At 36.2% G+C, this 26941-nt stretch overlaps 1 protein-coding gene across 2 annotated transcripts; it reads left to right on the forward strand.

The window, feature by feature from the left end:
• The first annotated feature begins 349 nt into the window (after window positions 1-349).
• Window positions 350-25474, forward strand: TMEM33 (transmembrane protein 33). Of its 2 annotated transcripts, XM_045881233.3 has the most exons (9): window positions 350-504; window positions 685-757; window positions 4312-4406; window positions 4882-5069; window positions 10129-10196; window positions 11126-11259; window positions 16040-16123; window positions 19989-20109; window positions 20955-25474. In XM_045881233.3, exons 2-9 carry the CDS (start codon window positions 713-715, stop codon window positions 20958-20960), a joined length of 741 nt encoding a protein of 246 aa, XP_045737189.1. In that variant the 5' UTR covers window positions 350-504; window positions 685-712; the 3' UTR covers window positions 20961-25474. The 2 variants fall into 2 exon arrangements, with proteins under 2 accessions (XP_045737189.1, XP_045737188.1); XM_045881232.3 differs by having other exon boundaries at window positions 19989-25474.
• The last annotated feature ends 1467 nt before the right edge of the window (window positions 25475-26941 follow it).

Below are 26941 nucleotides of genomic sequence, written 5' to 3' on the forward strand. Positions count from 1 at the left end.
TGGAGCTCCATCCCAGGACCCTGGGATCATAAGCTGATCCCAAGGCAGACGCTTAATCAACTGAGCCATCCAGAAGACTTAATTTTGTAAGTAGAACCACAGGGCTTAGGGAGCCCCTGGAGAAAAACAGCAAGAAAATATTTCTGAGGCTTAACGAGTAGACATTTTGTGGCTTGGACATTGACAGGGAGGACCATCTGGAAGCTGGAGAAGAGGAAAACATTGCTTCGCCAGCCTCTCTTCTTAGCTTACACATCCAGAGTGCAGGACAGGTGAAACTGAAACAAGAAAAACTACACTTCCCGTCATGCCTCAAGGCACGGCTATCGTTTCCCCTCTTCGTCACCGCCTCTTCCCCACGGAAGTGAAAGGAGCACTTCCGGGTTTGGCAATAACGTGCACCCGGCGGCGGCGTTAGATCGGCCCTGTTGGGTCTTGCCCCGAAGCTCCGCCTTTCTCTGGTTTTTCTAGAAACCCGGCTTCGCACTTGGTGGTGTCCTACAGGTATTTCCCGACCACTTCGGGTGCTCTGAAGGCAGTTTGCTGCTCTGGAGCGGGCGAGACTTTCTGTTGAGTTTCGGAGTGCCCGTAGGGCGCGGCGGGCTTGTGGCACAGGGCAAGGAAACCGGTTACCGGAATCGTGGCCCCGTGCTGACATTCCCTTTCTTTCCTTCCCGATTGCAGCGTCCCAGACGCGTGTTTGGGTCTCCCAATGGCGGATACGGCCCCGAACGGCCCCCAAGGGGCGGGCGCAGTGGTAAGTGAGCGAGCAGCGTCTTCTGGCTTGATTTACTAGAGTTAGGAAGGAGCGGAAAGTGTCGCCAAGTCTGTTCGGAGACGTTCCACCTCAGTGCTTAAAGGGACTGGGATTAGTGATTGAGGTCGGGGTAGCGTAGAGAGGAGAGGTCTTGAGCAGAGATGTCGAGGAAGCTACAAGTTTTGTTTCTTAAGCCACTGTGGGCCGGGCTGGAGCAGGTGGCTCTCAGCTGTATGCCAAGGAAATCGGGCCTTTTAGCCGCCCCGCCCCCCCGCGTTTCTAATTGTCTTAGGTTCCAAGGTTGAAGATGCCAGCTGAGGGGGTGCCGTGACACAGGCCTCATTCCGCACACGCATGCTAGCAGAGAACGTCTCTGCCCGTTTTATGCTATTATATGGAAATTACGCAGTGGGGGAAGAGCAGTCTTTTTTTTTTTTTTTCCTTTTCATCATTTTGTCTTTACTTCTTTACGAAGAGAGATAACTAGGCTTCTGTAAATATTTTATTCTTAACATGCAGATCTGCCTACTAGTTATTTGTACCCAAAGTATTATTGCTCTGTAATCTTAAACACTATGAATATGTGAATTGAGCATGTCACTTTTTCCCCTTTAAACATTTTACAACATTTCCGTTTATAGACACAGTTTTCTTTTTTATTTTGTTGAACCCTTGGAGAGTTATTTGCATACACAATGATGGCTAATACCACATTGCAGTCATTGCTGCAATTTTTGCAATTAAATTTGAAAAATTTAACATTGATACATGTTATTACCTGATTTAGAATCCATATTCAGATTTCCTCCGTTGTCTGTTAAAGCTGCTTTCTCCTTATCCAGGATTTAATCCAAAGCATGCATTGCTTTTACTGGCCTTTAGTCTCTTTAGTCTAGAATAGTTCCCTTTGCCTTTCTGGTGCCATTTTTGACTGTCAAGAATTCAGACTTGTTTTGCTTCTCAAATTGAAGTTGCCTGTTTTTTCCCCCTCATGACTAGAATCAAGTTAAACATTTTGGCAGGAATATTACATAAGTGATATTCTGTCATTTTCAGTGCGTTATATGTTTCAGGAAACATTTTATGTTAATTTATGTCATCATTGGAGAGAAGTTTGATTATTTGGTTCAGGTGGTATCCAGCAGACTCTCCATTGTAAAGATACCGTTTTTCTTTTGTAATTAAAAAGTATTCTGTGGCCTGATGCTTTGAGACTGTGTGAATAGTTTTTCACCTCAGTAGGTTTTCACCCAAAGTTTCATTGATGTTTTTTGCCCAAACTATTTATAACATGGCTGGGTTGTTGACTCTTAAAGTGTAAACCAATACACTTTTTTAAACCTTTTTTACTGTGTACTAAAATGCAGATACATAAAAGTGTACAAAATGAAATGAATAGATCAGTGGTTTATTACAAAATAAACACGCTAACCAAATAGATTTCATTGTATTTTATTTTTAAAAATATTTTATTTATTTTTTAAAGATTTTTTTATTTCAGAGAGGGAGAGCACGTGCACAGTGGGGAGGGGGACAGGGAGAGAAACTTAAGCAGACACTGCTGAAATCAGAGCCCAACTCGAGGCTTGACCTCACCACCCTGAGATCGTGACTGGAGCCGAAACTAAGAGTTGGAGGCTTAACCCACTGCGCCACCCAGGCACCCCAGAAAGATTTTATTTTTAAGCAATCTTTATACCCAGTGTAGGACTTGAATACACAACCCCAAGATCAAGAGTTGCTGCTCCGCTGACTGAGCCAGTGCACCTAAGCTTAAATTTTAAAGAACATGTTCTAAAATTTCAGACTATGGTGTAAAGTCTGAGTATTTGTGGAGAGCCTGAGTACAGTAAGCCAGATTCATTCTTCCACTTGACTATGAGTGATCATTTAAATTTAGAGGAGTCACAGTATAGTAGGTTTGGTTACAATAAACCAGGCATGTTTCTGAAATTACCCGCATATTGTTAAAAAGACATGCAGTGAAACATCTTTGGATTTTAAAATGTACTTGCATTTTTTCCGAAAAGGTTTTCATATCTTTCTTTTTTTTATTATTTTTTTAAAGATTTTATTTATTTATTTGACAGAGAGACACAGCGAGAGAGGGAACACAAGCAGGGGGAGTGGGAGAGGGAGAAGCAGGCCTCCCGGTGAGCAGGGAGCCCGATGCAGGGCTCGATCCCAGGACCCCGAAGGCAGACGCTTAACAACTGAGCCACCCAGGCGCCCTCTTTTTTTTTTTTTCCTTAATTAAAGATTTATTTATTTATTTGAGAGACAGGGACAGAGCATGAGCGGGGGGAGGGGCAGAGGAAGACGGAGAGGAACAAGCAGACTCCTCACTGAGCAGGGAGCCCTATGTGGGACCCAATCCCAGGATCCTGGGATCATGACCTGAGCAGAAGGCAGACGCTTAACCGACTGAGCCACTCAGGCTCCCGGTTTTTATATCTTTCAAAAGATAATTTAGATTGCTTGTAGTGTTTTAGACTCCACATTAAGATTCATTAGTGAGTTTTGAAATCCATTTAGTGAAAACACTATTTCTAAACATTAAATAGAATACAAAATACAAAAATCCGTTATACATAGGGAAGATACTGTTTTGTGAAACTTCTTTATAGAAGTTTATATATCCGTGTATGTTTGTATTAGACTTTGATGTAAAAATTAATAACATAGATTCTGTCAGAAAATGTAAAAGCCACTTTAGGATTTGAAGACAAGATACATTTTGAATGAGAAAACAGATTTTAAGTGATTCTATTAGTGATAATGGATCCATCTTTGGCAAACGCAGCAAGGGCAAAGATAGAATGAGAAAACATGGAGAATAAAGTGGGATATGGGATTTTAATTTAGGGCCAGTGAAATAGGGTAAGACGAATGGGGCAGCTTCCAAGGGGATGAAGAGAGTCATAAAATTGGAGAGGCAGGTGCTATTTAACATTTCACAGCCATATTTTGAACACTTAGAGTATGTCAGGCCCTTGTGTGTATGTAAGCAAATTATAATGAGTTAGGTAGTGAGTGACTATTACCATGGTTTTACATTTCTCCTTTGTAAGGTTTATTTAATGCAAACTGGCTTTGTGTAATGCCTTTTTACTCAGATCTGAAACCTACCTATTTGAATTTGAGATTTCTAAGAATAGGCATTATGGTTCTCTTGAGAGCAATTAGTTCTTATTTAACGTTCTTTTAAAATAGATGAAGCCAGTATTACAAGTGTTGAAGGAATACAGACAATTGTAGTTAAATTTCTGTTCAAAGGTTTCATTCTTAATTAGTCTTTATTTTTTTAAATATCAACTGGTATTTTTCTATTTAAGTACTTCCGCTGCTTTCTACGTTAAAACTATAAGGTGTTCGGAGATGTTGCTGAGCATATAGGTGAAACAGTTGCCTTAGGAGTTTTCATTTAATGATCTCAAATAATTGCTACAGGGTTGTTAAAACATTTTGAGTAGGAATAAGACTATGTGATCTTCATCCTTGGAAAGATAATTTGCCGGCTTAGTTTACTACAGTATTTTTCTTTCTAAATTTAGCAATTCATGATGACCAATAAACTGGACACGGCAATGTGGCTTTCTCGTTTGTTCACAGTTTACTGCTCTGCTTTGTTTGTCCTGCCTGTTCTTGGGTATGTATTACACAGATTTTCTGCCTTTGATATTCAGTTGTTTGGTTGGTTTTTCTGTACTACCTTTTATGTGCAAGACTTGTTAAATTGCAAGAGGTTCTGGGACAGATAAAACACAGGTCTCCTGCTTTAGGTGCTAATAACTCAGTAATAGTACCAACTGGAGGAAGTCATGCGCTTTGTGAAAGCTGACATCACGTTGAAAATCAGAAAGAAAATGGATGTGTAGGGATGAGAGGAGTTCATATTTTTTTCATTTTTGATTTTTTAACTTAAAAGGAGGAAGGCTGCTTTATAAAATTCAGTTGGGTATATATATGAGGTGATGCTTCTAAGAATGTATAATAGGTTCAAGTAATTTTTTTCTATTGACAAGTGAGAGATTTAGGTGTTGTGCAATTCTGATGCAATCCACAAAGGAGGAAGAGACACGGTAGTTATGTCCCATGATAACCTCTCCTCTGGTAATTTGCAGGTTGCATGAAGCTGCCAGCTTTTACCAGCGTGCTTTACTGGCAAATGCTCTTACCAGTGCTCTGAGGCTGCACCAAAGATTACCACATTTCCAGTTAAGCAGAGCATTCCTGGCCCAGGCTTTACTAGAAGACAGCTGCCACTACCTGCTCTACTCACTCATCTTTGTCAATTCCTACCCTGTCACAAGTATCCTTTCCGTGCCTTTTTGACAAAGGCGTGCCCTACCGAGTGTATAGGAGGTCTCTTTGGATTATTTTTCGCAATAGGAAGGGTTCAGCAATGCGGGTTTCCGTGAACCTGGGTTGGTTAAGGTTTGTTGACACTTAATTTGAATGAAGCTGCATTTAGTGTAAGAATTTCTGACTCTAAAGTGTGAAATCTAAATTTGAAGAGCTGACGTGGCGTGGGAATTTTAAATTTTGTATCTTTGTTCTTGCCTCTTGTAAACTTCTCTATTAGTGATGGATATTTTAAACTTCAGATTCCAAGCACAGGACTATGGAGGACTTATTTTAGTATTTACACTTGTTTTTCATTTAATTCACATCTTTGGGCAGTTGTCCATATGTCTTGCTTTAAAAAAAAGAGAAATCCTCAGCTCTTTCAACTCCTCGTGAGCTAGAAACAAATGGAAATTCATCAAGAAATAACTTATTTAAGCAGAAGATTGGATAATTAATAAATGCAATAAAAATTTAGTATTTACTGTGGATAGAGTAGAAAATAAGGACACATGGATAATCTTTGGAGCTAAGGAGAATGAAATAACTCATTTGGAATTGTATATTTACACATTTCAAACGTGTGTTGGATGATAATAGGTTTTCTCAAAAGGCTGGGGAGAGTTGGGGGGGAGAGCTGTAGTTTAGTGTGTTTGGGAAGCACTGGATTAAATAGTTTTAAGTAGGTTTCTTTACTACAGGACTTTGATGTGCTAATGTGCATTGTGAGGCCAAAGAGTGACTGGAGTTTCACAATCATTTTTTTTTTTTTTTAGAGCACTAAATGAGAAAAATATGCAGTCAAGATTACTATATCCAGCTAGGCTGTCATTGAAAATAGAAGGAGAGATAAAAAGCTTCCAGGACAAACAAAAACTAAAGGAATTTGCAAACACGAAAGCAGCCCTACAAGAAATATTGAAAGGGGTCCTCTAAGCAAAGAGAGAGCCTAAAAGTAACATAGACCAGAAAGGAACACAGACCATATACAGTAACAGTCACCTCGCAATCATTTTAATAGTTCTGTCCCCACTGTCGTCCCTCTGTCCTCCAGAAAGTATTTTGTGCTTTAAGTGCTGCTCCTAAGAGTTCTTAAATGTTTCTGATACATTCTGATAATAATCATAAACAGTACGTGTATCTACATAACTATACCTAATGGAAAACACAGTAAAATATGTCTCTAGGGCTAAATATTACCTATTTAGATAACACTTTCTATGTTTGTGAAGTATCAAATTTTAAATAGATTTTTAAAAAGTCTTAAGGAAAAGAGAATAGGTAACTGAACTTTTTTGAGTACCTATTTTGTCAGTGCATACAAACTTGGCATATTTAATCCTTGCAATACTGAAAAAAATCATAGCATCATATTTTTTTAAGATTTTATTTATTTATTAGAGCACCATTGGGGGGGCAGAGGGAGAGGGAGAAGCAGACTTCCCCCTGAGCAGGTAGTCTAACATGGGGCTCCTTGATCCCAGGACCCTGAGATCATGACCTGAGCCGAAGGCAGAGACTTAACCAACTGAGCCTACCCCAGGTGCCCGGAGCATCATATTGATAAGGCCACTGAGGCTCAGAGAGTTTCAGATAACTTGCCTGGACATCACATTGGCAAGTACATAGTAATGCTAACAAGGTCTATCTTTTTTTTTTTTTTTTAAGATTTATTTTGGGCGCCTGGGTGGCTCAGATGGTTAAGCGTCTGCCTTCGGCTCAGGTCATGATCCCGGGGTCCTGGGATCGAGTCTCGCATTGGGCTCCCTGCTAGGCGGGGAGCCTGCTTCTCCCTCTGCCTCTGCCTCTCTGACTCTCATGAATAAATAAAAAAACATTTAAAAAAAAAAAAGATTTTTTTTTTTTTTTTAAATTTATTTGACAGAGAGAGAGAGAATACAAGCCGGGGGAGTGGGAGAAGGAGTAGCAGGCTTACTGCACAGCAGGGAGCCCGATGCGGGGCTTGATCCCAGGACCCTGGGATCATGACCTGAGCCAAAGGCAGATGCTTAACGACTGAGCCACTCAGGCACCCCAAGGTCTATCTGACTTAAAAGGTCTACCTAATTTACAGTTAATGTATGAGTAACACTTAAGTATAGTTTTGTTTTTTTTTTTAAGATTTTATTTATTTATTTGAGAGAGAATGAGAGAGAACACATGAGAGGGGGGAGGGTCAGAGGGAGAAGCAGACTCCCTGCTGAGCAGGGAGCCCGATGCGGGACTCGATCCAGGGACTCCAGGATCATGACCTGAGCCGAAGGCAGTCGCTTAACCAACCGAGCCACCCAGGCGCTCCTTAAGTATAGTTTTGAAATATTTCTTTCTGTACCTGGACAAAGCCAGTCCACACAGTAGGTGATCACAAAGTTTGTTGAGTGAATCCTGAGTTGATGCCAAATGAGGCTCATGACCAGTTAAGACAACCTGTCTGCCTTTTCTATGCAATTGGTTGTTTGCTAGCCCCTCTCTATGGGTATGTTGAAGATTAAGGATTTCATGTTCCTTAAATTCTACATTAGGGGTGGAGGTTGGGGAGTAGTGAGCAATAGGAATAGCCTAAACTAGTAACTGGCAAGAAATACTAATCTGATTCTTAAAGTAGTTGGTTATTAGGTTAGTAAATAAAGGTGAGCCCAAAGTCATTACCAAGTTGTGTTCTGATCTTTGGGTTTAAAAAGATGATGCTGTCCTTGCTCTGACAATGATAGGTACTTACACCCTTTATATTTTCTGAGTAGTTTAAAGGTGACATTGAAAGCTAAGATTATGAATCTCTTATCAAGGATTTGTGAACTACAGAATGTTAGCTGTAAAAAAACTCATAAGAAATCTGCAGCTTTTTAAAAAATATTTGAGAGAGAGAGCAAGCATGCGCGCACAGGAGGTGGGGGGGCGGGGAGAGGGAGAATCTCCCAACAGAATCCCTGCTGGAGGAGCGTGGAGGCCCCGCTGAGCACAGAGACAGACTCAGGGCTCCATCCCATGACCCAAGATCGTGACCTGAGCCGAAATCAAGAGTTGGATGCTTAACTGACTGAGCCACCCAGGCACCCCCCCCCCCTTTTTTTTTTAAAGATTTATTTATTTGAGAGGGAGAGGGAAATGAGCAGGGGAGATGGAGAGAAATCTGTAGCTTTGATGAAACTTAGCCTAGGAGATGAAGTTAGTGTCAGATCCATGATTGGAACCCAGATATCTTGATTGTCCTTTCAGGGTTCTGTTTTCATTACCTGCATTGCTTCTCCTGAATCAGGCTTCAAGTTAGGATATGTGTCAAAGTTTAAATTTAACTGTTTAAGAAGCAACAGAATTTTACAGTGGCCTTGGAGAGGAGAGGCTTATAGCTTTCATCAGTTCCAAAGGGATCTATGATGGATTAAAAAATATGAAACTATACATGGTTTCTACTGAGGAAATTGGCAATTTACTTAATTCTTATGAGTGTCAGGGAAAGATTGGTCAGGATATCAATTTGGAGAACTATATTAGAGAGGTAGGATTTTTCTAATCCTTGGGTATAGGTCACTGTCTTGCTTGCCAGTTGGAATTAGGCATTTTTGGATCCTAATGAGTTATGGTGGTTATGAATTTGGAACTCCTTGTGTTACAGTAATCACCATTTCCCATCACACCAAAGCTTTCAGGTAGTGTAGAAAAATACAATGGTTCATTTCTTAGAAACTGCAAATACTTTTTTTTTAAATGAGGGTAATTTAAACATTTTTTTGATTTTTTTTTTTTAAGTAAACTTTACACCCAACATCAGGCTTGCACTCACAACCTTGAGATCAGGTCACATGCTCTACTGACTGAGCCAGCCAGGCACCCCAGAAACTGCAAATACTTTTAGGACACATATTTTTGCCATTCATAATGGACTAAAGTCTATATCATTTTTTTTTTTTTTAAGATTTTACTTATTTATTTGAGAGAGAATGAGATAGAGAGAGAGCATGAGAGGGGGGAGGGTCAGAGGGAGAAGCAGACTCCCTGCTGAGCAGGGAGCCCGATGCGGGACTCGATCCCAGGACCCTGGGATCATGACCTGAGCCAAAGGCAGTTGCTTAACCAACTGAGCCACCCAGGCGCCCTAAAGTCTATATCATTTTATGAAAATATTTGACAAGTTTTGTTGTTGTTCTTGTTATCAGCCTGGCAGAAATTGGGGTAAATAGGGTCTTTTGAGCAATTTTTATTTTTCAAAAAGCTGAATGAAAATTGCATATTTATCCATGACATAAAGCCAAACAGTTGAACTCCAATAGGTGTCTGTAATTAAACTGATGAGACTCTCAATTAACTGTACTACACAAACCCAAATATATATACACTTTTTATTTGTACAGGTTGAGAACACATGAACTGTACAAGCTTGATAGGTACAGTATCTTGAAATAATGGGGATCTTGTAGGAAAGAAATAATGAAAGATCTTTAGTTGAGGAAAATTGGGGAAGTACTTTTTAAAAGTTTTTTATTTTTATTTTTTTTACATAAACTCTACACCCTGTGTGGGGCTTGACCTTATCGCTTCAAGATCAAGTACCACCCCGAGATGGAGTCCCATGCTCTACTGACTGAGCCAGCTGGGGCACCACCGAAGAAATACCTTTTAAACCATTACCCCAGACTCTTTCCTAAGCAGTTATGATGAGGAAAGCAGGACCAAAGACTTTATATTTGAAGGCCAAATTATTCTGGCCAGGATGGCCATTGTGGGATTAAAAATTGTAATATTTTGAGGTGGCCTAGATTTCAATTGAATTTAGCAAATGTTTACAATATTTTATTATCTAATAGAAAAGAAAAAAACTTTTCACTATTAATAAAATTGTGAGCTTTAGAAAATGAAGTTATTTACAGGTAGAAAAAAAAAACTTTATTTGATTAAAAGTAAAACAAAAGCCATCACTGAAGTCCTTTTAGCAGATGCTGGTTCAGATATATATTGGGCATAATACATAGCCTGTTTTGCAAAGTACTTGATAAATGTTAAATATTTTCCTTAATTGTTTTCTCCAGTGAGTATTTTCCCAGTCTTGTTATTCTCTTTGCTTCATGCCGCCACATACACGAAAAAGGTCCTTGATGTAAGTAGAGCTGTGCTGTTTTTTTGACTTCTGGATTGCAGATTGTTGGCATGAATTTAGTTCTGAGACATTTTTGTATTTGTCACAAAAATTTCCTTCAATCCCTGCAAACTTGTTGTAAATTATTAGTGATTTAAAAGTTTTAAATTTGAAGTTTTTTAAGTTTCACAAAATACATTTTGTGAAGGATTGTGTTGGATTGTATTGCAGAATACCCCACAGTTCCAGAGAATTTCTGAAGTTTGAAATAGATCTCTTTGTTTTTTTAAAAAAAAGTCATTTAGGTTTGGTAAGTTGTCAGAGATCTCTTGTTCTGTCATTGTTTAATTTTAACATACTGGGTAAGTAGAGTGTACTGAATTTCTTTTACATTAGTGTTCAGAGCTGCTACTTTGCGAAAATATTTTCTTATTCCTGGGTTGGAACAGGAAGCCTCACTTAAGTGTGCCAGGTGGATTGACTGCGTATGCACTGACATTTGAATTAAAATATCCAAATATTTGCCTTGCATTGGCCTGTTTCTTTTATCCCTACAGTTCTTTGGTCACAGCAGTGATTGGACTCTGTAATTTATTTAGCTAAGGATTAACAAATACCTTAACTGTATTACTAGGTAGTCTGATTTTGTTATGGTTAGATAGAAGTAATCACCATTTTTTGGTGAAATAATCTAGTCTTTTTTTTAACAAAAAATAAAGCATGAAAATGACTTACTCAAGCTGTCTTTATTTTTCAAATACACAAAATACAACAAAGCAGGAAAATACACTAAATTTTACATTATTTTGTAAACTTTTATATTACTGTTTCCAAAATAATTGTCTTTTAGTTGCATTACCTGTTGGATATGCTGTTTATCTAAAGAAAGAAAATAATTGAGTAATCAAAAATGCTTCATTATTTCTAATATTTGTTTTCTTATGTTTTAGGCAAAGGGTTCAAATAGTTTACCTCTCCTGAGATCTATCTTGGATAAATTAAGCGCTAATCAACAGAATATTCTGAAATTCATTGCTTGTAATGAAATATTCTTGATGCCTGCTACAGTTTTTATGCTTTTTAGGTAAGAATAAAAATATATTTGTTTTGAGAGGCAGATGACTAAGTGAATATATTAAATACATTAACTCATTTTATCCTGCTTAAATCTGTTAGATACTGGTGTGCAGAGCTAGATTGATCTTAGCAACCATTTTTCATTTTATCGTAGAGAACTGAGATGTTATGGTAAACCTTAGGAACTTGTCTTATTTATCATTCCTTGTGATATACCATTTAACATTTTGAAAATTAATTTTAGAACTGCTGCCTATGAAAGAATCTTGGGAAGCCTAGTTTATCTGCCACTATTTAGATGATTTTTCTTTTAGAAATTTTTCAAAAATATTATGGTCTGATATTAATAGCTGCCTACTATCGTCTCCATGTTTTGTTTGTATCTTTTTTTTTTTTTTTTAAGATTTATTTATTTGAGAGAGACAGAGATAGCGAGAGAGAGAGCACTAGAGGGGAGAAGAGCATGAGCTGGGAGCAGAGGGAGAAGCAGGCTCCTTGCTGAGCAGGGAGCCTGACTTGGGGCTCCATCTCAGGACCCTGGGATCATGACCTAGCCAAAGGCAGATGCTTGACTGACTAAGCCACCCAGGCGCCCCTTGTTTTTATCTTAATTATAGAAGTAATGCATGAATAAAGAAAGCTGTTCTGTTAAAAATTAGAACATCAGGCTAGTATTGACCCTCCCCATCAAGATTCTTGCATTTACGTTTTAAAACTACATTTCTGGGGAGATGGGTGGGAGAATGGGTGAAATAGATGATGGGGATGAAGGAGTGCACTTGTGATGAGCACTGGGTGATTAAAATTAAAACTTAACCAAAAAAAAAGGAAGGAAAGGGGAGGAGCATAAGCTTTGGTTACCAAGTCAAAAGTTCTTCTCTGTCTCTATTAATGTGTTTATCTTCTTTGTTGTAGAAAAAAAAATTACTAGTTTCAGAGCTAAATTGGAAAATATAAATAATTCAGATTAGCAGGAAAAAAATAAAACTACATTTCTGCCTAGATTATTGCTTTTTTAGTTTTTCCAATAAGAGGACATTACAGATAAAAGCTAAAATATCATTTGACTCTAAACTGTTGCAATTCTGTCCTCTCCTTCTCCTATGTGTATGTGCATGTAGTACTTTAAAAATACATATACAGATACATAGAAAATACAAATTATGGGTGTGGGGTTTTTTGTTTGTTTTTTTAGTTTTTTATTTTGCATCAGAAGTGCCATAATGCATCAGTTATCTGCATCTTGCTTTTTTTCACTCCTACAGTATGTTTTCATGACCTATTTATGTTGATAGATACAATTCTGGTTTGTTCCATTTAATGGCCATGTAGTGTTTGGTCATATTCATATGCTGCATTTTACTACCTGTTGCCCTGGTGATGGGGAAACATTTGTTTCCAAAGTTTTGCTTTTCCAAATATTGATGGAGTAAACATCTTCTTACCCTTTTTTTAAAAAATTTTTTATTTATTTTAAGTAATCTCTCCTCCCAATGTGGAGCTCAAACTCAGGACCCTGAGATCAAGAGTTTCATGCTCCTCCAACTGAGCCAGCCAGGCCACCCCTCTTTTTACCTTTCTGCTTATACTTTTGTGCCTGCGTTTTCTCTAAACAAGAATTGATTTTGCTGAATGTAAGCTAAGTGCATTTTATATTTAATAGATGATGCCAAATTGTCCTTTAAGATGTCAGTATTAGCTGTTTTCCATAATCTCATTAACTTGTAAAAACTTATCTTTGTTTATGACATATTTCATTTTAGTGTGCATTGCTTAATAATTAGTGAGATTTTTGCATATCTGCCTCTTCAGCAGTCTGTAAGCTAGTAACAGTTTTATAGATTTCCTCATAAATGCCTTCGTTCCATTCTTTTAAGTAATGTTTTTCTCCGGAAACTCCAGGACCACTGCATGTTGCTCAGGTCAGAGGATCATAAGTTAGATAATATAATCTAAATAAAGTCTGGGAATGGCACAATGGAAAGACTTCTTATTGGATGTTAGGGACCTGGATTCTAGTTGATGTGATCATTAACTTAACCTTTTGAGCATTGATTTTTCACATTTAAAAAACTTAAACCTTAAAACAAACTGATGTTAATTTTCAAGATTATTGTAAAAGAGATGAGAATTTACTAGAAGTATTTAAATAGAGAAATCACTTTGTTATTCTAAAAGACTATGGTAAGATTATAAGGTTTTATTCAGTCCCTAGTAGGAAAAGCTGTTGATGCTTTAACATGTCACTTGCATATAACACAGACTATAAAATTAAAAATAATTTAAAATCATTATTCCTTAGATGTTCCCTCCATGATAGAAGCACAATCTAATATTAGAAGGCTTCATTAAGTTACATTTTTCTGAGTGATGCATCAAGCTTTGTATTTAAAAATGAAGGTAAAGTCTGTGAGTTTATCTTATATGTACATGAACATGAGTGTAAAAAAAGATAAAAGGATGAGATATTTGTAGCTTTATTCATTAGTAGAGCTTGTTACATAATAGTAATACATAAGATGAATTGCTTGAAGCTGTAAAAAGAATGAGGTAAATTTATGGTGCAGATAATCTTCAAGATATAATAAATTTAAAAATTTATTAAGAACTGTGTAGGGTGTTCCCTTTTATATTTTGGGGTGTGTTTGTGTATTTAAGGGCATAGAGATGTTTTTTCTGCGTCAGTTTCTTCATCTTTGAAATGGGAGTGATAATGCCCCTTCCCTCTTAGAATTGTTTTAAGTGGATTCAGTGAATTGTAAAGTGAGCACTGTATTAGTGTTAGTCATTATATACACTTGTGCATGTGAATTTCTGGAAGGATATATTAGAGACTGAGCTGTAACTCTGAGGAAGGAGCTAACTTGGATGATGGAAAATTTGTTTTTCATTGAATATGCCTTTCTGTATTTTCTGTAGTATGTGTATTTTTCAATTTGAAGAGTTCAAGATTTGTCACAGGAGTTATTGGGGAAAGTGGATGTAACATTTAGTTTAGTGATTAGTTTGTAATCACAAATTTTTATTATGAAAGTAATCACAATTTAGAAGAAAAGGTAAAAATTAACTTTAAAAACCACATTGGCATCTCTAATGTATTTCTTCAAAAAGTTTTAAAATACAGTTATCATAATATGTATAATTTTATACTCTGCATTCTTCAGAGTTGCTCTCTGGTTTTCATAATCAGGGTTTTAGGTAGTTGCATATTAACTCTGTCAAGTAAAGATAATATACTTAGCCTTGCTACCTCACTATCCAAATAGTGATGCATTTAATTTGTGGTGATTGGTAGTGAATGTCTTAACCCAGATAATCTTTCCTAGGAAAGAATTCTTGACTTAGAATTGCATAAATATGTAAATGGCTCTTGGGTATTATAAATGTGCTTTTTAACCAAGCAAAATAGTAGAATCAGCTATGCAAATTTACTAGGGAGCCTGTGTGATTTTACTGTTTTTTTTGTTTGTTTATATAAGATGAACCACTTTTCATTTACTATGTTATAAAGTTTCAAAATTTGATGATCAGTTATTAGTGGTAATTATGGAAGCATTTATACATTTTCTTTTTTTCTTTTGAAAGATTTTATTTATTTGAGAGACAGAGTGGGGGTGGGGGGCAGAGGGAGAGGGAGAGGGACAAGCGGACTCCCTGCTGAGCAGGGAGTGTGACCTGGGACCACGCCCAGGACCCTGAGATCATGACCTGAGCTGAAGTCAGAGGCTTAACCAACTGAGCCGCCCAGGCACCCATATACATTTTCTGGTTCATTTAATAGCTTTTAAATTTTTTAAAAGTGGGCGCCTGGGTTGCTCAGTTGGTTAAGCGACTGCCTTCGGCTCAGGTCATGATCCCAGGGTCCTGGGATCGAGTCCCACATCGGGCTCCCGGCTCAGTGGGGAGCCTGCTTCTCCCTCTGACCCTCTCCTCTCTCATGCTGTTTCTCTCTCGCTCGCTCTCTAATAAATAAATAAATAAAATCTTTAAAAAAAATTTTTTTTTAAGTAATATATACATGAATCTGTCTTTATAAAAATTTAAGCAATAACATTTTACTCCTTAGCAATCATATAAATTCTTTTATTTCATTTTTTTTTAAGTAAGCTTGGGACTTGAACTTACAACCCCAAGATCAAGAGTCGCATGCTCTACCAACTGAGCTAGCCAGGTGCCACTCTTTTATTTCCTTTTTTGGAATAACTTCGATTTAGAGGTGCCTGGGTGGCTCAGTTGGTTAAGTGTCCAACTCTTGATTTCTGCTCAGTTTATGATCTTGGAGTGATGAGATCAAAGCCCCATGTTGTGGTCTGTGCTCAATGGGGAGTCTGCTTCTCTCTCTCTGCCTTTCTCTGCCCCTTCCCCTGCTTGCACCCTTGCTCTCTCTAATGTAAATAAATAAATCTTAAAGAAAAAAGAATAACTTTGGTTTAGACATGATAGGTATTACCATGACTGTTTCTTATTTTATTTATTTTTAGAGAGCGAGCGAGCTCACACATGTGCACCAAGCAGGTGGGGAGGGGCAGAGGGAGAGGGAGATAGAGAATCTTAAGCAGGCTCTATGCCCAGCACTGAGCTGGACATGGGGCTCAGTCTCACGATCCTGAGATCATGACCTGAGCCGAAATCAAGAATCGGACGCTTAACTGACGCACCTAGGCGCCCCTACCGTGACCATTTAATGAATCAAGACACACATTCTCCAATTAAATTGCTTTAAGTTTTGAGAGTATACATATGAATTGATAATGTATATTTCTTACCCTTGTATTTGTTTATTTCAGTGGGCAAGGAAGTTTGCTCCAGCCTTTTATATACTATAGATTTCTTACTCTTCGATATTCCTCTCGAAGAAATCCATATTGTCGGTAAGCTGATGATTAGTTTAAATGTTTTATTTGTTGAGAGTATTGTGAAATACAGCATTTATAACTTTTAAGAGTTGTTTAGCTTTTATGTTAGAATTTAGAAGCAAGTGATATTTTTGTAAACTTAAGTTCCAGGCCTTAGTAGGGTTGATGAGGAGGTGGTTGTATTTCTTTTTAGAAGCTGAGACCAGATTTACCTTTATCTCTACTAAAATAGTACTCAAAATAGTATTGAAGATGTCTAAGACATTAGTCCCAAACTCAAGGCACTTTCCTAATTGAAGAAACAAAGCCATATGTCAAATAATAAGGAAACAATAGTTGAGGATACAGTGTTCACAAACCAATATATGATGCATTGTTATGTTTGCCTTATCATTATCAATACTGTAGTCCACAGGAAGGAGAGATCATTGAGCCGGAAAATAAAAAGAGCCCATGAAAGTTTCACAAAGTAGAGATTTTATTTTGTTCAAGAAAGATTAAAGCCTTTGAATAGACAGAATAGGTAAAAGCATTTTAGACAGGAAGATAGTAGGAACTATCTTCAGAGGCAAGAAGGAGTAAGCTGTGTTTAAGGGGCATTGAATAGACCTGTTTGACTATACCAGGGATTCTGAATGGTAAGTGGTTGCAGCTAAGATTAAAAAGGTATATTGGAGCCAAATCATAAAATTTCTTGAATTTCAGGATAAGAAGTTTAGAATTTATCTTTTAGATGTATGAGAATGGTGGTTTGGACATGATCATATTCTTCTGATAGCCTTGTGCAGAATAGTTTGGAGTGGAAAAATGAGGAAGCAGAAATATTTTAAGGAGTTACTATAATGTTCAGGAATGGAGGCTTCAGTGATACAGTAAGTTATGCATGTGGATCTCAGAAGCTAGAGTAAAACTGAAATGAATAGCTGTTTTTAATAGCTTCTTGGATATGTTACTGAGAATACTAATGTTAACATAGTTTGTTTATAAATTTAAAATAAATTCATCGTACAGTATAATTCAGTCAGAAATCCAGTGAGTGTTTTAACGTGATCCTTAATTTCACGAGCAAAGTAAAAAGAACTGAAAATGAATGTTGGTCCATCATTTGCCAGGTGTGTAACTTTAAGCAAGTTATTTAAATTTTAATTTCTTCATTGGTAGAGGAGAAAATACCCTCCTTGGGGTGAAATGAAGTAATGTTTTAAAAGTGCTTAGATTCTGTTATGTTTTAATACATAGTTTATTTTCCTTTTTCTGTGACTCTGATTGTCCTTAGAGGGGCTTTTATGTTCTGTTAGACAATGTCTTTCTTACAGTACTTCCTAAAGTAGAGCTTACTTCAGACATAGGTTCTTAATGAGTCCCTAGTCAGAAATAAATCTTCAGTTTTACTTGATTCCATCAGTTTTTGCCTCTTTTTTTTTTTTTTCTGGTTCATGTATTCATTTTAGACAGTATCTTCTGGTGCCCTGCCCTATTATCCATTTTTCATCAGATTTGTTTTTCTCTGCTTCTTTATACCCTTTTTATCTCTACTCCCATTTTTCTCACATGCCTTTAAATCAGATTAGCAGACAGAAATTTAGAAGTGTTCAGTGGGATGAAAAAGGGAAGGATAGCAGTGGATCCGGGTAACACAAATATGTGCGAATAAGCATTTTCAAAGATCTCACGTAAGCACACAAAACAAATCAAAACAGTGGAAAGGTAATGGGAAATATTTGAGCTTATAAATATTGATAAGTGGCCTATAAAACTACATTTTCTATGCTACACTTTGTTAGGGATTTTGCCAGTTTGTACCATTTTCACTCATCATGATATCCCTCAAGTTAGTTGTATCAGTCCTTTGTAGATGTCTAGTGTAGATCAGTCAGAGCTGTGCTGTGGCATGGCAACCACATGGCAACCACCAGCTACATTTGACCTTTTTTTTTTTTTTAAGTAGGCTCCATGCCCAATGTGGAGCCCAACGTGGAGCTTGAACTCACGACTCTGAGATCAAGACCTGAGCTGAGATCAAGAGTCAGATGCTTAACTGATTGAGCCACCCATGTGCCCCACATTTGACCATTGAAATAAAAAGTTAATTAAAATTCATAGACTTTAAAACTCAGTTCCTGAGTCACATTAACCAGTTTCACGCACTCAAAAGCCATGTGTGGCTGAGGGTCACCCTATTAGACAGTGCAGAGAGACACTTCAGTCATCACTGACCGTATATTGTCAGCACTGCTCCAAAGCGACTCTGCAACTTGGTCTAGATTATGCCAGGGGTATGGCCAGGGATGAAAGACCTAGCCCTGTGACTTTAGGCAAGCCATTGACCTCTTTAGGCCTCATCTGTAACCTGAGGGGTTAGACTAGAGTATTTTCAAGGTGCTGTCTAGTTTTATTCATTAGAGTCATTTATTCAGAAGACAGTGATTGTGTGTTGGTGATAAAACGTTTGTGTAGGATTGCAGTACTTGCTTTCTAGAGACTTAGGGCTGAGTGAATTAGACAGCTGTGTAAGTCTGTGATGGTGACAGTTCTGTGAAAGCACAGGAAACTGAGGGAGGCAGCTGAGAATTCACTGAGGAGGTGGTAGTAGAAGCCAAGTCTTTTGAAGTCTGAGTTCTGGCACATGGGTGCCTGAAAATGCATGTTGCTGGAGTTAAGTATATAGGGAAGTAATGAAGATTTGTGCCTGGAAGGTAAGACAGGGACTAGATCATGAAAGCGTTTGGAATTCATTTCAAGATAGGAAGAGCATTTGAAATTCATAATATGGAGGGTTTGAGAACGTGATGAGATCTGATTTAGAAATACTCCAGAAGATGCATTACAGGCTCAGCAAGAGGAAGAGAGGACCATTTTGGAGACTGTGAGGGTAGTCCAGAGCCTGAACTAATTCTGTGTAAAATAAAAAGGGGATAAATTTGGAAGATTTACCAGGTAGGAGCTTAGGGTTTGGGGAAGACTAAGATAAAGGAAGCCCAGCACAGGATACAGAAAGGTAGAACAGGAATTGTCTTTATGCAGGATGAGTCAGCACATAAAGTGTGAAAACTCAAAAGTGAATGATCAAAATTATTTTTGGTGATATTTCAGATATCTTGTAAATTACAGGTCAACCAATACACATGATTTTGTGTCTGCTAGCCTATACAATGTATGTGTGATGTGTACAGTATGTAATAAAGAGTCCTTTGGAGACAGCAAGCACAGTAAAAGTCGACAACCTGTTTTGGGTACAAAAGTGCAACATAACTGGAATATAGGAGTCATGGCAGAGAGTGGGAGAGGAGATGAAGCAGAAAATTAGATTAAGACCAGATTCTGGAAGGCATTAGATGTTAAGGAGTTGGACTTTAGTCTAAAGGTAGACAAGAGCTGGTTTGATCAGTGGGCTAATCCAACTGGAAAATGGCATTTATTGAGTATCTTCTATGCTTTCTTACTTAAATTACTCTATGACTGACTCCATGAAGTACATATTCCTATTTTATAGATGAGGAAAGCTCTGAGAATAGTAGGTGGGATTGCCCATAGTATATAATTTTGGCTCTCTTGTTCTCTTTTTTAGAACTAGTTGAATTTACCAAAGTTAAATGTGAAAATGATGTGACTCTACTATAAAGATATAAATCACCCCTTATCTCAGCCCTTGGAGATAACCATTTACTAGATGCTTTTGTTAAATGAACTAACTTCCCACCCCCCAAAAAAACACCACACAAATGTTGATTTTGAGAATTTTATTTTGTGCGTTTCCTACAGTACATTCTTGGTATTCCTTTTACTTTAAATTCTTTAGTGACTGGGAAATTCCTTCATCAGCATTTGCTTTGTATTCTTTTTCCTTTTGTGTCTGAATGAAAACTGTTTTATCTTGCAGGACCTTGTTTAATGAACTGAGGATTGTTGTTGAACATGTAATAATGAAACCTGCTTGCCCACTGTTTGTGAGAAGACTTTGTCTCCAGAGTATTGCTTTTATAAGCAGACTGGCACCAACAGTTGCGTAGTTTAATATCCAGCTAAGTTATATATAGTAGAAATAAGCATTTTTAGCAGTTGGTACTTCTGCTAGGGGTTGTTAATTCCAGGTGTAAAACTGACCTCAATCCAATTTACATAAATGCATCTCAATGGAAAAATTACCATTTTCCTGGCATGTTAAATCAAGCCTTTTCCCAAGAAAATTTTACTGTGCTGTGTTGTTAATGGTTAAGGATGTTTCTATCTTGTGATTAATGTATCAAAAATTTTTTTAAATGCTGCTGTGCCTTTATCATGAAGTACATTTATTTCTCTTGTAAAAGTAGCTGTAAAATTTCTTTCAACCTAATTGGTACCCTCAATTTATATCTGGCATGATTTCATTATGGTAATATTAACATACATGAATTCATTATGTTTTGAGTCCGTATTCTTTTGCCATTCAGTAATTTCGGTTGATGATTTTAAAAGAAACATTTACCACTGTATTTAATTTCAAATTGTTATTAAATTGATTTTCTGCTGCTTTGTTAGGATATATTTTGGATATACCATTATAAGAGGAATTCTGCATGCACCTTGCATCTTATGCTATGATCTTCCAAAATTTTTAATGTGGCTTTGAATATTTTTTAAAAAGACTGAACTGTAAGCGTGTTAGCCAATTGGGTCAATATATGGGGTCACAACTGTTTTACATCAGAAAGCCTTAGTAGTTAATACAGTTTTCTTTCAGAGACCCATTAAGTAACCTTCCTTAAGTAGGAAACCCTTTAACAAATGTGGACACATAGATGACTAGTAGTATTATACCTTATAGAATTACTTAGATTCTTGACTACCAATTTTCTCGGTTTCTTAGGCTTGAATTTTCATAGACAGTTGCAGCAGTTCAGATGTCTTTTGAAAGGAATGTAACTGAAGACTGAGCATATGCCTGTGCTTGGTGTCTGTTCTGAAATAAGGAAGATTATCCTGTAGATACATACTTACCCATCAAATCTGATTTAAAAGTTTAAATGGAAAGGTTTATAGGTAAGATAATTGATTGGGAATGGGGCTGGAAGAGGAATTGTGGGGGGAATAGTGTGCATTTTAATTTTGTAACGTGTAGGTAAATTTGGGAGTCTTGGGTGTATTATGCAGCTGTGATTTGAGTTGTATAATATGTTAAATCCTGTTTGTTGAGCTGCCATCAACTTCTTTATAAAATTCATTCTGATCTTTATTACTGTTGCATGATTGGGAATGTTTAAAACACTGCAAAAATTTTAGTACACAGTAATGTAATGGTTTTTGTAACCAGTTGTCTTTTGTCTGCATGTAATTGGATTTCTCAGATACATTCATTAGTAACTTGTCAGTAACATCAGTTTTCTTTTTGTTCAACTTTCCCATCTCTGGAAATGTGATATCTACTTGATAGCTCAACTGTAGCCAACTGTTTTTGTATTTTTGTAATATTTATCTACTAAGTTAGAAAAGCAGCCTCATGCAATACAGTTGATTGGGGTGGGTGGGTGGGTGTGTGGTTAGCCTCATTATCACTATATATGTAATCTGATGGTTTTAAGAACTAATTTTCTAGAGCAATAAAGTGACTATAATGTTAAGTAAACAGTATATTGATTCCTAATGATGTCTTTAAAAATTAAGTCTTGAATTATATCAAGAAATTTTGGCAGCTGAAGTATTTATTTTTCAGTTACTAGTTTTTTTGTTTTCTACAATTTTTTAAAATCTTGAGATAATTTTAGATTTATAGAAGAGTTGCAAAAACAGCACAGAGGGTTCTTGTATACCTTTTACTCAGCTTCCCCTTATATTAACATCTTATATAACTATACAGCATTTATCAAAACTAAGAAATTAACTTTGGAACAATACTATTAATTAAAGTATAGAATTTACTCAAATTTCACCATTTTTTCTGTTAATTAATTTTTTTCTGAGCTGTTTTTACTGGTTGTCTTTTAATGACCTATGAGTATATCTCTCTTTTGAGGTTTACTCTTTAGTTTGGAAATTACCATTGGTCAAAAAGATTTTCCTAGAGGAAATAATTTCATGTTGGTTTTGACAAAAAGAATTTTAATATTAAAACAACAATGTAGAATACCCTGTGCTTTAAAAGTTGAGGCTTTTTATCACATAACAGGATTATGTTTCTGATATGCTCATGTTGGACTGTTCTTTAATGGAAGGCTTGATTTTTAAATAAAATACTCCTCCACTCATGAAAAGTAAATTTTACAATTTGAGCATTACTAGATGTTTAGTTTGCATGAGCTTGTAGCTAAGAATTCCATGATATGTATATGTACAACCAGCTGATTTGGCATCTGGAATTATAGTTTAATATGTACATCTATCAAATTAAAATTAAGGAAATACTGTAGCAGTATATGGAATGAATGAAGTAGGAGAAACTATAGCATAGCTGAACTTAATTTTACTTCCAGGTTTAAAAAAGTTAACACCCAGAATATTTAATTCTTTAGAAGTGGTGTAGTGCTATTCTTCTTCTAGTACTTTTAGATATTAAACCCTCTTGGACAGGTGGAAGGAAGCCTAACATAAAACCTACTTTTATTATAACAAGAATTCTGTATTCCTTTTGTATACTTGATTCTTCATGAATTTAAACTCTATTTAATATCAGTCCAAAACTGAAATTTCTTAAATAAGAATTTGTATTTAAATTTTCTTGGAATAAAATTTACCAAGGTAGATGCTCCTGGAAGTAAGTGAATAATTAAATTTAGGTATTTAGGAACTTCCCTTACAGGAAAAATCAAGGCATGCTGGTATTAAATGAGAAGTTTTTATGGAAGACTTAAGAGGTCTGTTTTATAACTATGATTTGTAAAGCTGTCAGAATACCTTTTCTTCCTAAAAATCAAGATCAAAAATTCTGATTAGGTTTGTAAGTTTAGGACATGAATATTATTCTATGTGGAAAGGAAAATGAGTGTATATGTAGTCAGATAAGTGGAACCGAGGGACTTCGTTTTTTTAAAAGTTTGAGATCAGAGTGAATGAAATTAGTTTTGAGGGATTGTGGTTAAAGACTCTTATCTAATCCTAAGGAGTTTATTTTGATTAAAATAGTTATTCCGAAACCTTCCCCCACTCATGTCCACCCAAATCCCCCAAGGATCTGCTAGCCTCAAAGCTACCACCCAAATTTAGACCAATTTTGATCTGACTCTACCTCAAGGGAGAAAGTAACCACAGATGGTTACGGGATATGATCAGTAGGTGGCACTCTTTCCTCAGGTCACAGGCCCTGTTGGAAGGTTAAATGCCACCAAAAGTGCAGAGTCAGCCATAAAAGGATCTGATTTCGCCTTTTTTAATATGTAATTACTCAAAATTCAACAAATATTTAGTAAGCATTTACTATGAGTACATAGTAATATTGAAACTACATTACATGTATTCAGTTATATTGAAATCATAGTAAAATATTGAAATGTTGAAAAGCTGGAAGAGTACCCTATTAATGTTTACTTTCTAGTCAAATGGTAATATAGGCCACAGTTAGGTGCGGCATTATTCAGATCATGGGCCCTGTGTTGTTTTTTTCTTTATAAAGAGTGCCTAAATCACCTAAATATACATCAATTATGAAATTGTTCTTTCTCCTTAATTTTCAGCTGTGTAGAAAAATGGTACTTAAAATTTTTTCATGGTCATTCTGTAGGTACACAAGGTAAGGCCAGTTTAACCTCTTAAAATTTAGACTTTTCATGGTAATATAAAAGCATACTGAGAGTTTTGGTTATTGTATCAAGAATAATAACCTAGACTTGTAAATTCAGTTTGAGTTGCAGAGACAACTAGTTTCTCTTTTATACCTCGTTGGAATTTCTCTAGGATTAGGAGAATTCTGCAGAGGCTGTATGATAATGTAGTTTAATAGGTAGTGTGCCAAAGGTATATGTTTATAAATCCAGGAGTCTTTTCCAGGGTTTGTTTTAATGAGCAGCCCTCTTCTAATATTCAGAGTGGAAAGGTGTTAACTGGATCTGGTATTAAGGTTAAGAAAGGAACTGCTGAAAGTTTGGAAGGATTCCTGGTAGTAATTATTCTAGGACATGTGTACCTTCTAAGGTGGTATTCAGGTGGGTTCTTAGAAGGAACCTGTTTTTTCTGTGTGAGGGATAAACTCTAGAGTGCTCTTGTGCAGTGCAAATAGGAAAACTGCTTTGAGTTTGAGTTGATGTGATGAGATAAAGTACAGTATTGTTAAAATCTAAAGCAGATTCTGTTTCTTAGGAAAGTGATAAAAAATTGATAGATACTTTTGCTGGAATCTAAAAATTAACTCCTATTAAAGGAGAAGGAAAGTCTCAAGAGTCATTTCACATTTTCCTTCATAGTGTTCTTAAAGCTAACTTTTTGATATGCTCAGTCCTTTTAAACTAATTTTTTTCCTTGGTTCATGACAGTTGAATTCCAGATTTTCTTTTGTACCTATAAAGCAGAACAATTGCTTTTGACATGAATTTTTGCTTACATATATATATGTAAGTTGAGACCAAACGGTCAAAGTCTTGGCCAGGTAACATTTGTGATGTGTCTATATTGGAACAAATGTTAAAAGGGTCACAAAGATTAGAAAGAGTCATAAAAAACTGCTTGATTTATAAATGCATTAGTTCTGGTGCTCCATATAATGGGATATATTGAACTAAAAAATTTGTATATATAGTTTATGTCAGCGTTTCTTAGTAACTTCTCGAATCCATTTTTAATATCTAATATTGTACAGGTTGGGGAGTTATACTCTTCAGGCCAATACTATCCAGACTGTATAAACTTATAAAATAAATTGAAAAATTCATCATTCTCCTATATTCAAGACCAACGAACATAAATGCTAATGTAGGGCTCAGAGGGGAAATATATTTCTCCTGAATATTTGAGAAAATGTGAGTCCTTTCAAGAAAATCTAATAAACATAATAATCATAGCCTGCTGACATTAAGGAAAAAGGACCTCATTGCTCTTTCTTTTATGCAGCGATTTACTGGTCCCTACTGATTTCCAAATTGGGTCACTGTAGTAAATTATCTATGCTGGTACCTGTGAAAGTAAGCCCTGGGATCCATATTTGTTTTGCGTTCTGCTTAAATCAGCAAGAATGATAAATTTGATGGTGTGAAATTGAAAGTGTCAAGGGCTTTCTTTGGTGACTGAACAAAATGATGTCTCCACTTTAATTTATTGTGACCCTTTTTCACTCTGTGTGCTTTGTATATCTAATATTTATTTCAATACAAATTAAATTCTTGTTCCTTCATCTGTATTGTTATATACCTAAGATTTTATTGATGTAAAAATCGAGTTGTGTAATAAAAATCTCTCTGGATTTAAGCAGATTTGAAAATACTATGTTGCAAAAAAACATTTACAGTTAGAATTCAGCTTTCCATTGTGCTTCATTGCCTTATTGTTAGAATAAGGTGAATTTGAACACTTCTATTGTCCTCAGCCCATCACAAATAATAGAAATGGTGTAATTTTGTGGCCTAAGGTGGAACTGGAAAAAAAAAGTTATAGTGGATCTCTAAGCTGTTTGAGTGCTTTCTTCTGTACTTTTTTTTAGTGAGATTTATAGCCTAGTGGATAAGTTATTTATAACCCTCAAATTACTTACAGTATACACTATAGTCAAAGTACTAAATCAACACAGAGTAACATAGAGGAATATATTTTCCTTCTAGTTGGTTAGAATTGGCAGATATTTTCTGTGGCAATTTTAACCTATACTAAGCAAAATGCTGTACAATGTAGTAAGTAGTTTATGGTACTTTTTTGGTTGAATTCTTCACAACTTGGACCTCTGCAACCATTATGACCAAGAGTTCAAGAGTAACAGGCCATTTGACTTAAATAACCAAAAACTCTCAGGACAAAGAATTGAAACTTGCAGTGATCCAGAATAAAATGGATGTATTTTTTTAACTCCTAAAAGATAGAGTTGTATATGCAGGTTTGTCTGATCTGAAATAATGGTCCTTGATGCAGTTAACTATCAGATTCATGTTTTACAGTTCATTGTAGTAATATCCAAAGCATATGTTTCATCTTATGAAGTGTTTAGAAATACCCTTTTTATTCCTTTATCTAAAAAGCTAAATTTCCTTTTGGGGCTTATAGTCTTATTGGGCTTATTTTGAATTAATATTTTATATATGAACTTCATGTTTCTCTTTCCCAAGGACAGTCCTCAATTTTAAAAAAAGCTGAAGAACATTTCTTTAAAAATACTGGAAGAGGGGTGCCTGGCTGGCTCAGTTGGTAGAGCATGCGACTCTTGATCTTGGGGTTGTAAGTTCAAGTCCCACGTTGGCTGTAGCGATTACTTAAAAAAAAAAAAACAACTTAAAAAAAAATGGAACAGCTTTTAGAAAACTATTTTATACTTTTATATGGGCATATTGCTGCGAGTAAAATATTTTTTTGAAGTGAGTAAACATTTACCCTATTTAAATGAATCTACCAGAGGGTTGGTTTGTTTTTGCCTTTTAATATTATAAAGTCAAAGGATCTGTAAGGCTTATTACTATTTGGGTTTTTATGTTCATTATAGTTGCTCTAAAATGGTTTTGTGGCAGCTATACTTAAGATATTTATATAGCACTAACAGCTTTCAATAACATCAGTATTTTTTAACGCTTTGACATTAATGCCCAAATAACTTTGAAGCAGGTTTGTAAAATCATTCTTAGTCTATTGTCTGTATACTGGGAGTTATCAGATTCTCAAATTTTAAAACATTAGAATCTTATTTTAATTACAAGCACACTGCCCCCTACTGGCAAATTTTCTGAAAAATTC

The sequence above is a fragment of the Mirounga angustirostris genome, unplaced genomic scaffold (genome assembly GCF_029215605.1).
Source record: "Mirounga angustirostris isolate CCGP_5_RB_7025 unplaced genomic scaffold, mMirAng1.0.hap1 SCAF_2, whole genome shotgun sequence".
NCBI classification, from domain to species: domain Eukaryota; kingdom Metazoa; phylum Chordata; class Mammalia; order Carnivora; family Phocidae; genus Mirounga; species Mirounga angustirostris.